The 14,567-nt window shown below is 42.0% G+C and overlaps 1 protein-coding gene across 2 annotated transcripts in view; it reads left to right on the top strand.

Annotated features, from left to right (window-relative positions):
- The first annotated feature begins 5,034 nt into the window (after positions 1–5,034).
- LOC124044010 (receptor tyrosine-protein kinase erbB-4-like) overlaps positions 5,035–14,567 on the top strand; it is a 624,844-nt gene continuing 615,311 nt past the window's right edge. For both annotated transcript variants that reach the window (XM_046363297.1, XM_046363298.1), the window contains exon 1: positions 5,035–5,412. In XM_046363297.1, coding sequence (XP_046219253.1) covers positions 5,331–5,412 — 82 coding nt within the window. In that variant the 5' untranslated portion in view covers positions 5,035–5,330. The remainder of the gene's footprint in view (positions 5,413–14,567) is intronic.

Here is a 14,567-nt window from a genome sequence, read left to right on the forward strand (position 1 = left end):
GCCGTAGTTGTTCTAAAATTAACCAATATTTATACAGTACCACTCATAAGGTTGGACACACCTAATCATTCATGGGTTTTTCTTTAATTGTACTATTTTCTATATTGTAGAATAATAGGAAGGCATCAAAACTATAAAATAACACATATGGAATCATCTAGTAAAGAAATCAAACACATACAAATATATTTTATATGTTATATTCTTCAAAGTAGCGACCCTTTGCCTTGATGATAGCTTTGCACACTATTGGCATTCCCTCAACTAGCTTCATGAGGTAGACACCTGTAATGCTTTTCCAACAGTCTTGTGGAGGCCAGGTCATCTGATGTGCACTTCATCACTCTACTTCTTGGTCAAACAGCACTTACACAGCCTGGAGGTGTGTTTCGGGTCATTGACCTGTTGAAAAACGATAGTCCCACTAAAAGCAAACCAGATGGGATTGTGTATTGCTGCAGAATGCTGTGTTAACCATGCTGGTTAAGTGTGCCTTGAATTCTAAATAAATCACAGATAATGTCCCAAGCAAAAAAAAACACACCGTCACACCTCCTCCTCCATGCTTCAAATTGGGAACCACACATGCAGAGATCATCTGTTCACCTACTCTGCCTTTCACAAAGGCACGGTGGTTGGAAACAAAAATCTCAAATTTGGACTCATCAGACCGAAGGATAGATTTCCACCGGTCTAATGTCCATTGCTCGTGTTTCTCGGCCCAAGGAAGTCTCTTCTTATGATCGGTGTCATTTAGTAGTGGTTTCTTTGTAGAAATTCAACCATGAAGGTCGGATTCACGCAGTCTCCTCTGAACAGTTGATGTTGAGATGTATCTGTTACTTGTACTCTGTGAAGCATTTATTTGGGCTGGAATCTGAGGTGAAGTTAATTGTTAGTTTCTGAGGCTGAATTTATCCTCTTCAGCAGAGGTAACTCTGGGTCTTCCTTTCCTATGGCGGTCCTCATGAGAGTCAGTTTCATCGTAGCTCTTGACTGTTTTTGCGACTCTACTTGAGGAAACTTTCTAAGTTCTTGAAATGATCCAGATTGACTGATCTTCATGTCTTAACATATGGATGGAAGGTTGTTTCTCTTTGCTTTTTTGAGCTGTTCTTCTATGGACTTGGTATTTTACCAAATAGGGTTATCTTCTGTATACAACCCCTACATTGTCACAGCACAACTGATTGGCTCAAACGCATTGTGAAGGAAAGAAATTACACAAATGAACTTTTAACATTCCATGTGACTACCTCATATAGCTGGTTGAGAGTGAGTGTGCAAAACTGTAATCAAGGCAAAGAGGGGCTAATTTGAAGAATCTCAATTATAAAATATATTTTGATTTGTTTGAATTGGTTACTACATGACTCCATATGGTTTATAGTTTTCATACCTTCACTATTATTCTACATTGGGAACCACAGTGAACAGGCAACTCCGGGATGCTGGTCGTCTAGGCAGAGTTGCAAAGAAAAAGCCGTATCTCAGACTAGCCAATAACTGGCCAATAAAAAGAAAAGATTAAGATAGGCAAAAAATAATATTTAATGAAGCTGCCAGTTGAGGACTTGTGAGGTGTCTGTTTCTCAAACTAGACACTCTAATGTACTTGTCCTCTTGCTCAGTTGTGCACCGGGGCCTCCCACTCCTGTTTCTATTCTGGTTAGAGTCAGTTTGCGCTGTTCTGTGAAGGGAGTAGGACCAGTGTTGAACCAGATCTTCCATTTCTTGGCAATTTCTAACCTGGAATAGCCTTCATTTCTCAGAACAAGATTAGACTGACACGTTTCAGAAGAAAGTTATTTGTTTCTGGCCATTTTGAGCCTGTAATCGAACCCACAAGTGCTGATGCTCCAGATACTCAAATAGTCTAAAGGAGGACAGTTTTATTGCTTCTTTTATCAGAACAAAGGTTTTCTACTGTGCCAACATAATTGCAAAAGGTTTTTCTAATGATCAATAATCCTTTTCATATTATAAACTTAGCTAACACAACATGGACCCATTGGAAAACAGGAGTGATGGTTGCTGATAATGGGCCTCTGTACGCCTATGTAGATATTCCATAAAAAATCTGCCGTTTCCAGCTACAATAGTTATTTACAACATTAACAATGTCGACACTGTATTTCTGATCAATTTGATGTTATTTTGAATGGACAGAAAATGTGCTTTTCTCTCATAAATAAGGACATTTCTAAATGACCCCAGGTTTTTGAACTATAGTGTATATATGACATTCATCATTACAGGCCAATGCTAAAAAAGATATGCCATAAAAAGTCATGCTTCTCTATAACATGATAATATAAGCAATAATATAGTGTTAGTTGACATAACATTTCATGCAATAACAAATCATGCAATAACACATGACTTAATCCTCTTGTTCCTATTTGGATCATAAGGCTTCCATGAGAGCGTGACCTAGCTGTCAATCTTCTGCTTTTTTTCAGGATGGCTTTCCATGACAGGCCACAGTCCTTCATCTCCTTCTCTGTGGTTCTTCACCATGTTATTTGTATAAATAAGTTCAAATTCAGTCTACCTTTTCGTTTACCTTGACTCTACAGTTCGCTTTAACATTAATATTCTTAATACAGTTGTATTGAGGGCAAACAACATGCAAAATGTTCAGAAAGCTTTTAGGCTACAGTAGACCTACAACACTTCTTAAAAGTGAGCGTATGTGCATTTGTACGTTCGTGTGCCTGCGAGTGTGTGTGTGTGCTTGTGTGTGTGTTTCCATGCATGCCCTATGTATGCCAAACATAAGAAAATTTGCTTTTCAGACCAGATGTTTTGGCATATTGCAGCTCAGAGGGTGTTCTCCCCTCTCTTGGGGTGTGAGAGAGAGAGAGAGAGAGAGAGAGAGAGAGAGAGAGAGAGAGAGAGAGAGAGAGAGAGAGAGAGAGAGAGAGAGAGAGAGAGAGAGAGAGAGAGAGAGAGAGAGAGAGAGAGAGAGAGAGAGAGAGAGAGAGAGAGAGAGAGAGAGAGAGAGAGAGAGAGAGAGAGAGAGAGAGGGAGAGGAGTGGGAGAGGGAGAGAGAGAGAGAGGGGGGAGTGTTATTGAGAGGTAGGTCATTCTCATGTTCTGATGTGGACACAAAACATTTATATTATATCCGGTCACTTCAACTTAAGATGCAATTTGTTTGTTTTTAAGTTCAAAAGTCAAAGTTGAATAAAAATGTATTCTGTTTAATTCCAGACAACACATAGACCTACTCATTATGTTAATATGTGTCAAATTTTATTCATCACATGCTTCGTAAACATCAGGTGTGGACTAACAATCAATCCGTTTTTTTAACAACAACAATATTTCTAAATAGGATAGGGTCAGAAGCAGGATTTCACAAATCTCTCGTTCCATGAGCATAAAGCAATGTAGGCCTAATGGCTCTTCCGCAGGAGCCATGGATGTTTGTCCTATCCTTTGAAGATAGTTTATTAAATAGTATACAGTAGCTACTACAATAGGCCTAGTTATAACAAACATGTAGCCTAGCCGATCTAGTTGTTTTTACTGGCTTCAACATGGAAATACAGGTAACTGCCGAACTAATGGAAACACTTGACTAAATGAGGGATACAAAGTATATTGAAAGCAAGTGCTTCACAGGTGTGGTTTCTGAGTTAATCAATTAACATCCCATTATTCTCAGGGTCATGTATAAAAATGATGAGCAGGCCATTAAAAACAGGAATGTCTGTTGACTCAAATCATATTGTATTAGTCACATGCTTCATAAACAACAGGTGTGGACTAACAGTGAAAAGCTTAAATACGTAATAATTAAAGTAAAAGTAGATACACAATGAGAAACGATAACCTGGCTATATACAACAGGTACCATTACTGAGTCCATGTGCAGGTGAAAGAGGTAATTGAGGTAGATATACAGTATACTGTACATATAACTAGGAATACGATGACAGATGGTAAACAGTAGCAGCAGTGTACAGTCTGTGATGAGTCAAAAAAAGTTAGTGTAAAAAGGGACATTGCAGATAGTCCAGCTAGCTATTTAAAGCTGCAATGTGTAACTTTTTGGGCAACCCCACCAAATTCACATAAAAATGTTAGTTATAGGTCTGTCATTCTCGTTGAAAGCTAGTCTAGGAAGCAGTAGATAGTTGCTATGTGTGCTGTTTCTATGCTTCCTGGTCTTAAGTTTCGTTTTTGACTCTTTTACTTTTGGGTTTATACACCAGCTTCAAACAGCAGAAAATGCAATATTGAAATGCTTTATTTTGTTTTATTTTACCTTCATTTAACTAGACAAGTCAGTTAAGAACAAATTCTTGTTTACAATGACGCCTACCAAAATCAAAAGGCCTCCTGCCGGGACAGGGGTTGGGATTAAAAATGTAAATATAGGACAAAACACACATCATGACAAGAGAGACACCACAAAACTACATAAAGAGAGACCTAAGACAACAACATAGCATGGTTATGGAAAATATATTTCAGAGCTGTTTAAACGGTACAATGATTCTCTACCCTATAGTTGCTTGCTGTGTCACATAAACTGAAATTAGGCAATTTTTTTATAATTTAATCCACCTTGAAATTGCAGAGCAATTTCTGCATAGTGCATCTTTAACTAGCTATTTAGCAGTCTTATATGGCTTAGGGGTAGAAGCTGTTCGTGGTCCTGTTGGTTCCAGACCCATTTAGACATGTCTCCAGAAATGTAACGATAGTCCACAATTTAAATACATTTTAAGTGGTAAGAATAAATGCTAGAGTAGCCTATTATGCTTAAATTTAAGTCTCCCAAAACAAGTAGGCATATAACGCATCATTTTGACAAGCAATATTATTTTGTAGATTTAGACAGTTGCAAGGGACCTACGCAACCAATTCAAGGATTTTGGCAACATTAAAAATCCCTGGTTCTAGGAGGAGGTCTTAAATCAATCAGAGCTACCTTCAACCAATCCTGTTGACTGTGGGAGGAGACAAAATTGCAGGGGGGGCAGACAGTACGCAGTCGCTTAGTACGGTATCCAACTCCGAGAGAGTAATGAATGGCATGAGCATTGCTTTACTATTTTTGACAAGCCATATCAATGCGCTACATTGGAACGTACGCGACCTAATATCGGTTTGAACTTTTATTCACATTTATTCACTAGGCATAAACCAGACAAGGAGAAGAAGAAGACCGAGTTGGACTAATTAGTCTACTACTAACTCGAATCAATAACCCAACTGAAAACTGACACAAGCTTCTACATTTTCATATTTGTCAAGCCGAAAGGGATCTTGCTTCTGGACATGTGAATCAAAGGAGTTACTGCGAACCCCTGAAAATGAAGCTACTAGCATCGGTTCTGTGTTGCTTGGGCTTTCTGCTCACTTCTGCGCTGTTTCCGAGGATCTCTTCACAAGCAGGTGAGTGACAGTTCGGTGTCTGGCTGGCTGGTGCACAGCGCAAGAGGTTTGTGGCTACTCTTCTCACAACTGTCTGCGCGCTGCGCACTGAACAAGTAGTGTGTTGTATGCCTCTTCCAACAGTCCCCACACAATTTGACCGTTTTGTTTACAAACTCTCTGGGTTGCCATTCAAATTATCTAGACCCACTATGTTGATTTTCGTTCATATCCGCTTTAAAATCACCCTGACTCTATCTAAGAACATTGAAGAGTAGCCTAAAGTAGCCCATACACTTCTCCTCTAAGTTAAAGAGGTCATATTGAGAAATATCAGTATATATTAGCTAGGTTATTCTATTGCCACAGTGACAAAACATCCGAAATAAAAGAGTGACGTGTGTTTGGCTGGTAAAATTTCTGAATTCCTTATGTATTTCTCTCTAACGAAATTCGAGGAATCTCAACGGACAACATGTTTCTGCTTTCAGCCTCGAGCACAAGCACAGACAGAGAGCAGCACTGTTCATTTTTTTGAGAATAAGGAGCATTAAATCACCGACACACGTGTCCGTTGGCTTGGAAAAGAGCGGACATCACTGAGACTGAGACCAAGTCCACCATAGATTCCTGGCTCCTGCTTTATTCTCATCTCGCGTCGTCCGTCGTCGTCCGTCGCACTGTGAGAGTGGGTGGTGGGCATTTATAGTGGGCATTGGTCCGTCCGTCTGTGTGTGTGTGGTTTTGTTTTCTCAGACAACATTCGATTCCGGTAAATAAAAATCGTGTTTTGTTGGCTTTGGTTTACAAGTCGCAGGTACTTTTGTCACTTTGAAAGGGCACATTTGTTCTCTGAATTCACCTATCTATTAACTTTCTACTCATAGGTAATAACAATAGCCGGCTATTATTATTATTAGTATTATTATACAAATATTAGCCTAGTATTATATCAGTTAGTAGTAGATTAGTTTTAGGCATACTAGTATAATATAGCCTAGCCTATAGTAAAGCAAGTAGGCTAGTTGAGTGGTGTGCTAACGAGGGTATGACTCGTCTCAAACGTACAATACTATATACATTTGACTATGATCAGATGTTTAACACATCGCTCGCTTGGTGCGCCGTGCATGGAGCAGTGCAGTTTTTCACATGATGGTAGTCTATAGTATGAACCAGAGAGAAACACTCTCCGCTCCGCGCCAGGGAAGGAACTGAGAGCGCGCGCTGATACACACACACGCAACACACACGCATACACAGACGCACGCACACGCACAAACACACCCCGATATTTCAGAGTGGTTTTTCCTTTCAATATCTACTATGAACGATTTTTACACTCTTTAAAACCAAAAAAAGGTTGTTATGTTGTATAACATACAGTATTTGGCTGGTGTTTATCCCCTTCTGCATGTGCACTGGGTGTAGTGTTTCTGTCTCTGTCCAGTAGGTAGCATATACACCGCAGGTGATCTTTTCAACTCTCGTTTAATATCGAATCACATATTCTACGTAACCAATCCACCACAGCACCACTCTGTTCCGCGCGCCTCACATTCTATACAACCTGCACGCGGTGTGTTCAGAGCTAAAGGTGCAATACAGCGCACGCGCACTGCCCCAGGACGACAATACGTTGATTCACTGCCCCAGGGCGACAAGACGTTGATGGAATTGTCTACTAAACAAAGAGAAGGGAGCAGGGGAGGGAAGAAATAAACCGTCGGCTGTATTCCTGATAAGACCCGTTTAATTGGTTAGCCCTAGTTCTTTTAAAATGTTATCTTTAACATTAGTAATTATTAGAACATTAGACCTATTATAACAATCAAATGTTGTAATCAACGTGTGTAGTAATTTTGTCTAGCGAGCCTCCACTCCAGTCTGCCAGGCAATTACATACATATATATTATAATGTTTTATTTATTTATTTTACCAGGCAAATTCTTATTTACAATGAAGTCTTACACTGGCAAACCTGATCGACGCTGGGCCAATTCAGCACCGCCCTATGGGACTCCCAATCATGACCTGTTGTGATACAGCCTGGAATCAAACCAGGATGTCTGTAGTGACACCTCTAGCACTGAGATGCAGTGCCTTAGACTGCTGCGCCACTCGGGAGCCCTCGGGATTGATTCATATATTTTCTGTATTGGAAAGAGGTTGTAGGCCTATGGCAATTGCGCTTCTATATATGTGATGGTTCAGCGGCTGCAGTTTGCTGAGAGCATTGTTATCCATAATGCCTTATTCTTATGCAGTTCAGTCCCAGTCAAGTAAATCCAACATCCTGCTTGACATAAAGAAGATATGTCTATCCTGTCAAGTTGCAGTGGGCTGTGCATTTAAATCAAGCAGTATTGTGACATTTAGAAGTTAACCTAAAATGGTTGCATGGTGGTGGAAGAATACAAATATCAGTGTTAATCGGCTTACTTTGGATTAAATCCCCTCAAAGAGAAGATGGGACACAGAGAAGGAGAAACATCAGGATCATCATCCCAGAAATGAAACCCAAATATTGTTTCTCAAGGCTAGACACCGTGTATTTAAAAAAATACTTTAACAATTCAGTAGATAGCCTACCACTATGTGTGAGTCATTGTCCATTCAGTTTGCATGCGTATGTGTCCAGCGTGTGTGTGTGGAGTAGGAGTAGGCCTTGCCTGTGTATGATGTTGGACAGGCAAGAGGGAAAGGCCAGAGGGACAGGCCAGAGGGACAGGCGAGATGGAGAGGCCAGAGGGACAGGCAGGAAAGACAGGTGAGGTGAGAGGGACAGGCAGGAAGGACAGGTGCAGTGAGAGGGACAGGCAGGAAAGACAGGTGAGTTGAGAGGGACAGGCAGGAAGGACAGGTGAGGTGAGAGGGACAGGCCAGAGGGACAGGCGGGATGGAGAGGCCAGAGGGACAGGTGAGATGGAGAGGCCAGAGGGACAGGCCAGAGGGACAGGCGAGATGGAGAGGCCAGAGGGACAGGCAGGAAAGACAGGTGAGAGGGACAGGTGAGGTGAGAGGGACAGGCAACAGGGACAGGCGAGAGGGAGAGGCTTACCTCAGCACTTGACTTCACCTTTGCCATGTGTGCCTCTGGGTGTCCCGATGTCCCACAGCTGCACCTCTGGCATGACACACTTTACAGAGGGTGGTTACACTCTCCAGATTTGCTTGGCTGCGTCCAAAACGGTACTCTATAGAGGTAGGGCTCTTGTCAAAAGTATCCCATTTAGGCTATATGGTGATGTAAGTTAGCCAGGTAGTCCATCGTGAAGGCTTTTATTTGCAAGGTGCGAATTTCAAGGTGCCAAACGTAGGTCTAACCTCATCACAGTATTTACAAAACAACAAACAGGACGAAGAGCAATGTTACTGACAAGCACATACTTGACCAGGCCTCATAATATGACTGTCCTCTGTCAGGCCAAATGACCGCGTCAAAAAGTTAGGGTTGAAATACCTTTATCCATGATGTGTTTCGTCATGGAAATCAACCAATAAACAGGTGGGAATGCGCCACAACACAGTTAAACATGGGACTCACCTCCATTTTTCTGTCACAATCATTTCCGCAGTATCCGGTTTGGAGCGTGAAGTCACAAGCTCTGACGGTCTCTACTGCATGGCAACCTAGTAGTGCCAAAAGCCCTGGTCTGCCCTAGAAAGGCTATATAAATTACGATCACCAGAACGGCCCAAATATTTTGTAGACGGACGTTTTGGGCTCTAAAATGTTTATTATGATCAAGTTCGATCCTTATGGCGAATTCTTTTAAATAATTTATTTTGCTACAAATCGAGATAGGCTATTGAATTAAATAGTGATCCATTATAACTACTACATTTGTCTTCAAACAGGACCACATGCTGACACAGACCAATCACAGGCTGCAAGGCTATTAGGAGGCTCTTGCCTTCATGCCATTGACCAGTGGTTTTCCATCCTGGTCCTGGGGACCGAAAGGCCTGTAATTTTTTTAAACAAATGAATGAGTGAAAAAGGTAGCCTAAATAGTTGCAATCATATTTACATGAAGTTGTTTTAATATATGACTTATTGTCAACATTGTAGGCCTACTTGTAAGAGATCAGCTCTGTGACAAGTGAATAGATTAGGTTTCCATTTCAGACACGCTGTGTTTGCCCTTTTGTCTCCCTTCAGATGCTGTTGGTTTTTGCTTGCTTTAAAATAAGGGAAATTTCCATTAAAGTAGGTGCAAATGTATGGAGTCTGAGTCCTATTAATATTTATTGAATTACAAAAAAACTCCATTTTAATTTGGAGCTTTATCAAGGGAAATGGAATGCAGTCTCTGCTTGGATGTTTTGATAATTTTTCATGAATCATATTTTATGTTTGCCTAGGCCTATATCCCCCGGTAATTTTGGTTGTACTATGTTTGAAAAGCTATATCATTGTAATTAATGTACATTAAGGACACAACATGAAGGTAATTTCAAGTTTTCATGTTTTAATGTCTGGCATTACGATGTCTTTGGTTCATATAGTGTCAATATTCTGACATTGGGTCATAGTGACCATATCACCAATTTACAACCAAGTAGCAATGTTGATAAACCATATGAGCAGTCCCTTTCACACTGACTATCCCCAAAAACAGAGACGACAGTAGATGAAAGGACAAGGACAAGTTTTTGTGTGACATTTGGTTGTTTTTTCTTAATACGCCAATCTTGAGTTCACAGTACATCTAAATGTTTACATGGTCTGACTCAAGCAGGGAGTCTGGACAGCAGAGAATGGGAATGTATTTGGCTTGTGGCTTTCACAGTCTCTCAACTACGTCACTTGTATTACATGTGTTCCCCTCCATTTCTTTCTATCAAAGCAAAAAATAATGGTGTCATTTTCTGCCCACACGGCAATACACCACCGTCACACAAAGACCCTCTTATTCATTCCTCGAAAATCTTTGGCTATAAAGATGATGTGACCTCTGTGTCTCTGGCACTCAGCTGGAAGAATAGTGAGCTTTGATTCCCAGGCGATCCCCTCCGTAGCTCAGTGAAAGCAGACAAGCAGGCTCCTCAGTGAAAGCAGACAAGCAGGCTCCTCAGTGAAAGCAGACTAGCAGGCTCCTCAGTGAAAGCAGACTAGTAGGCTGCTCAGTGAAAGCAGACTAGCAGGCTGCTCAGTGAAAGCAGACTAGTAGGCTGCTCAGTGAAAGCAGACTAGCAGGCTGCTCAGTGAAAGCAGACTAGCAGGCTGCTCAGTGAAAGCAGACTAGCAGGCTGCTCAGTGAAAGCAGACTAGCTGGCTCCTCAGTGAAAGCAGACTAGCAGGCTCCTCAGTGAAAGCAGACTAGCAGGCTCCTCAGTGAAAGCAGACTCGCGGGCTGCTCATGAGGCGCTCTGCTCTAGCTGCTCTCTGCCCTCTGAGTTAAGTGTCTCAATCAGATGAGGAACATGCAATAAACAAAACAACTGAAGAGCTGAAGAGAACAGTAAGAACAGTGACACCAGGATACTTTGGTGTGTGTGTGTGTGTGTGTGTGTGTGTGTGTGTGAGTAAAGTGTCTTATATAGGGGGGTGGGGGGAGTGATAGGGCATAGATATAATGTTTGTTGGTTGTTTTCCCAGTATTAGATACAGTAAGTGTTGACAAGAGAGAGAGAGGACATACATACAGTAGCCTAGCTGATCTTTGGATCCCCATATACACTCATATACTGCGTGTGCAGTCGCTAGACGCACAAGGAGGGGCAGAGGATGATCATTTCTTCATAGAATTATGAGCACCATCCAAGCCCGAGGTCCACAGCGCTCTGTTTGGACGGTAATTCATCACATGTTGGTAATTCATCACATGTGGTTTAGGCCTACTGCTGCACATGAGATTGCAAATCATGTATGTGAGATTACAGTTTAATCTGCTACATGAGACAAATAGACTACTGTGCTTCTGATTAGGCCTTGTGAGTTCCCCTCTTTTGCAGTCTCTTTGTCTCTGTTTATCTCTCTCTCTCTCCTGTTCTTTTTCATAATGCTCTGTCTATGGTCTCAGTAGTTCCACTCTCCTCTCTTTGAAAGTAAATCTTGTTTTTAGTCATTATTTACCCTGGTACATGCTCACAACATGGCCAGTCTTAGTGTGCCAGCTGGCTTTGTGTAGGAATTACAATTTACACTAACTGCAGGGTGTCTGAGTATGGGCTGAAAGCCAAGAATACTGCCCAGGGGTGCTAGGGATGCTCTTTCCCCTTTTCTGTGTGTGTGTGTGTGTGTGTGTGTGTGTGTGTGTGTGTGTGTGTGTGTGTGTGTGTGTGTGTGTGTGTGTGTGTGTGTGTGTGTGTGTGTGTGTGTGTGTGTGTGTGTGTGTGTGTGTGTGTGTGTGTGTGTGTGTGTGTGTGTGTGTCTCTCAAGTCAAGTATTATCATCTTTTTCTTTTTACAGAGTATAATGATTTTGAGGGAAAATGTAAATGACATCAGCACATGTTTGCCAAGATGAATTTCTAATAGAATTTGGTCTCGGTTGTGGAATCAATTCTTCTTGTTTTAATTAGGATGTCTATTGTATTATGGGGGAAGCCCTCCCACTGAGAGAAGCCAGCAGCACTGACACATCCTATATCCTACAGGCTTTATCTCGGTACTATATATGACTGCTGTCATACAGTACTAGGATTGCCCAAAAAAAGATTTTCCAGAAATCCTGGCTGGAGGATTCGATATTTTCTGTTTATTAATCCCTCCTGTTCTGGAAAACCTGGGATTTGTTTGGGAAAGTACCCCTTACAGTACACTGGCTTACAGACATAGAGTATAGCAGCTGAATAAATTAGATCTCATGTACAGTACAGGAACTGCCAATTAGTGCTTATCCCCTACCGGTAGCTAGCAGGCTTGCATTGCACCACACTGCTCTGCTTTGCACTGGTAAACATCGTCTTCTCTCTGTCTTTCTGCGTCTATGACATGTTCAGTACATTTAGTGTTATGACCCATCTTTCAAAAGAGATTTATTCAAATGAGCAGGAACAATACAGATGTCTAGATCCTTCCAAATGCATCCATCTAGTGTGTGTGTGTGTGTGTGTGTGTGTGTGTGTGTGTGTGTGTGTGTGTGTGTGTGTGTGTGTGTGTGTGTGTGTGTGTGTGTGTGTGTGTGTGTGTGTGTGTGTGTGTGTGTGTGTGCGTGCGTGCGTGCGTGCGCGCGCGCGTGCGTGCGTGCGTGTGTGTGTGTGTGTGTGTGTGTGTGTGTGTGTGTGTGTGTGGTCCTTCTGTAGCTCAGTTGGTAGAGCATGGCGCTTGTAACGCCAGGGTAGTGGGTTCGATCCCCGGGACCACCCATACGTAGAATGTATGCACACATGACTGTAAGTCGCTTTGGATAAAAGCGTCTGCTAAATGGCATATACTAATATAATAATAATAAATAACTATACTGTGTGTGTGTGTGTGTGTGTGTGTGTGTGTGTGTGTGTGTGTGTGTGTGTGTGTGTGTGTGTGTGTGTGTGTGTGTGTGTGTGTGTGTGTGTGTGTGTGTGTGTGTGTGTGTGTGTGTGTGTGTGTGTGTGTGTGTGTGTGTGTGTGTGTACCAGAGGCTGAGGAACTGTCTGTCAGTTAGCAGGGTTGGTGGAGTGAATGGCCTTTTGACGAGTGTGTTGTGAAGGTTTAAACTGACAGGAGGGCTGGAAGGAGGGAGGACCAGGGGGGAGAGGGGAGGAGACAGAGGGGTGGGGGAGGAGACAGAGGGGTGAAGCCTCAATGGGGATTGACAGCATCAACTCTGGTAATCCACAGCCTCGTTCTCTTTCTATGACTGTTGCACTCGTCTGTACAGTACTTCCCACACACTTTTCTCCTTTGTTTTCTTTGTGCTCTTCACAAAAGAGGAAATAATTAGAATGACAATGGAAATATGGCTAATCTCCTCTAAGACGCATTCATTAGCACAATGTTTAGAGTTAAATGTTCAGATAATTGTTGCCTTTATAATTTCTGGTCTCTCTCAACCTTGTTATTCCCTCTGAAGTGTCTGACAAGTCACATGGTGATTTGTTTTATTCTCTCTCCCACTCTCCCTCCCTCTCCTCTTCCTTGGCTCCTTAATAATAGTGGGGAACAAATGAAAGAATAATAATAGGTTGTCAAACCCAACCATGGAAGCAGCTCACACTCCGCTCCACCTTCTGAAGAGCGTTTCATGTGTTTCGTGTTGCGGGGGCGCTAAAGGGCAAATTTCTCTTTTGTATTTTTCTTTCTCTCTCCTTCTTTTTCTCTTTCAGTAATCCCTGTTTAAATTATTCATAGCTAATCTGCGTTTACAATGTAATTACAGCAGGGGCTTTGAGTGATATTGACTGCTTCAGGACAGCTGGAACGCTCACTTAAAGCTTCATCTTGATTTAGCCGATTTGCGTGTGCATGAATAAGTAGAACAACAAGGCAACGATGTGTAATTCTGCACGGTCAGTTAAGATAAAGCTGCTTTTAATGTGTCAGCAGGCAAACAGAGAACACCTAACATAGGAAAATGCTTTTTGTTTGTCTCTTCTCTCTCTCTATCTATCTCTTTCTCTGTCTCTATCTCTCTCTCTATCTCTCTCTCTAACTCCCTCTCTCTCTTACTCTAACTTCCTCTCTCTTTTAAACTTTCTTTCTCTCTCTCTCTCTCTTAAACTCTCTTTCTCTTCAACTCCCTCTCTCTCTTAAACTCCCCCTCTCTCTATCTCTCTCTTAAACTCCCTCTCTCTTAAACTCCCTCCCTCCATCTCTCTCTCTCTCTCTCTCTCTCTCTCTTAAACTCCCTCTCTCTCTCTAAAACTCCCTCTCTCTCTCTGAAACTCCCTCCCTCTCTCTTAAACTCCCTCTCTCTAACCCCCTCCCCTCTCTCTCTCTCTCTCTCTCTCTCTCTCTCTCTCTCTCTCTCTCTCTCTCTCTCTCTCTCTCTCTCTCTCTCTCTCTCTCTCTCTCTCTCTCTCTCTCTCTCTCTCTCTCTCTCTCTCACTCTCTCTCTCTTAATGTGTCAGCAGGCAAACAGGGAACACCTAACATAGGAAAATGCTTTTTGATTGTCTCCTCTCTCTCTCTCTCTCTCTCTCTCTCTTACTCCCTCTCTCTCTCTTAAACTCACTCTCTATCTCTCTCTCTCTCTCTCTCTCTCTCTCTCTCTCTTAAACTCCCTCTCTCTCTCTTAAACTCCCTT

This window comes from Oncorhynchus gorbuscha, linkage group LG09 (assembly GCF_021184085.1).
Source record: "Oncorhynchus gorbuscha isolate QuinsamMale2020 ecotype Even-year linkage group LG09, OgorEven_v1.0, whole genome shotgun sequence".
In the NCBI taxonomy this organism is placed as follows: Eukaryota; Metazoa; Chordata; class Actinopteri; order Salmoniformes; family Salmonidae; genus Oncorhynchus; species Oncorhynchus gorbuscha.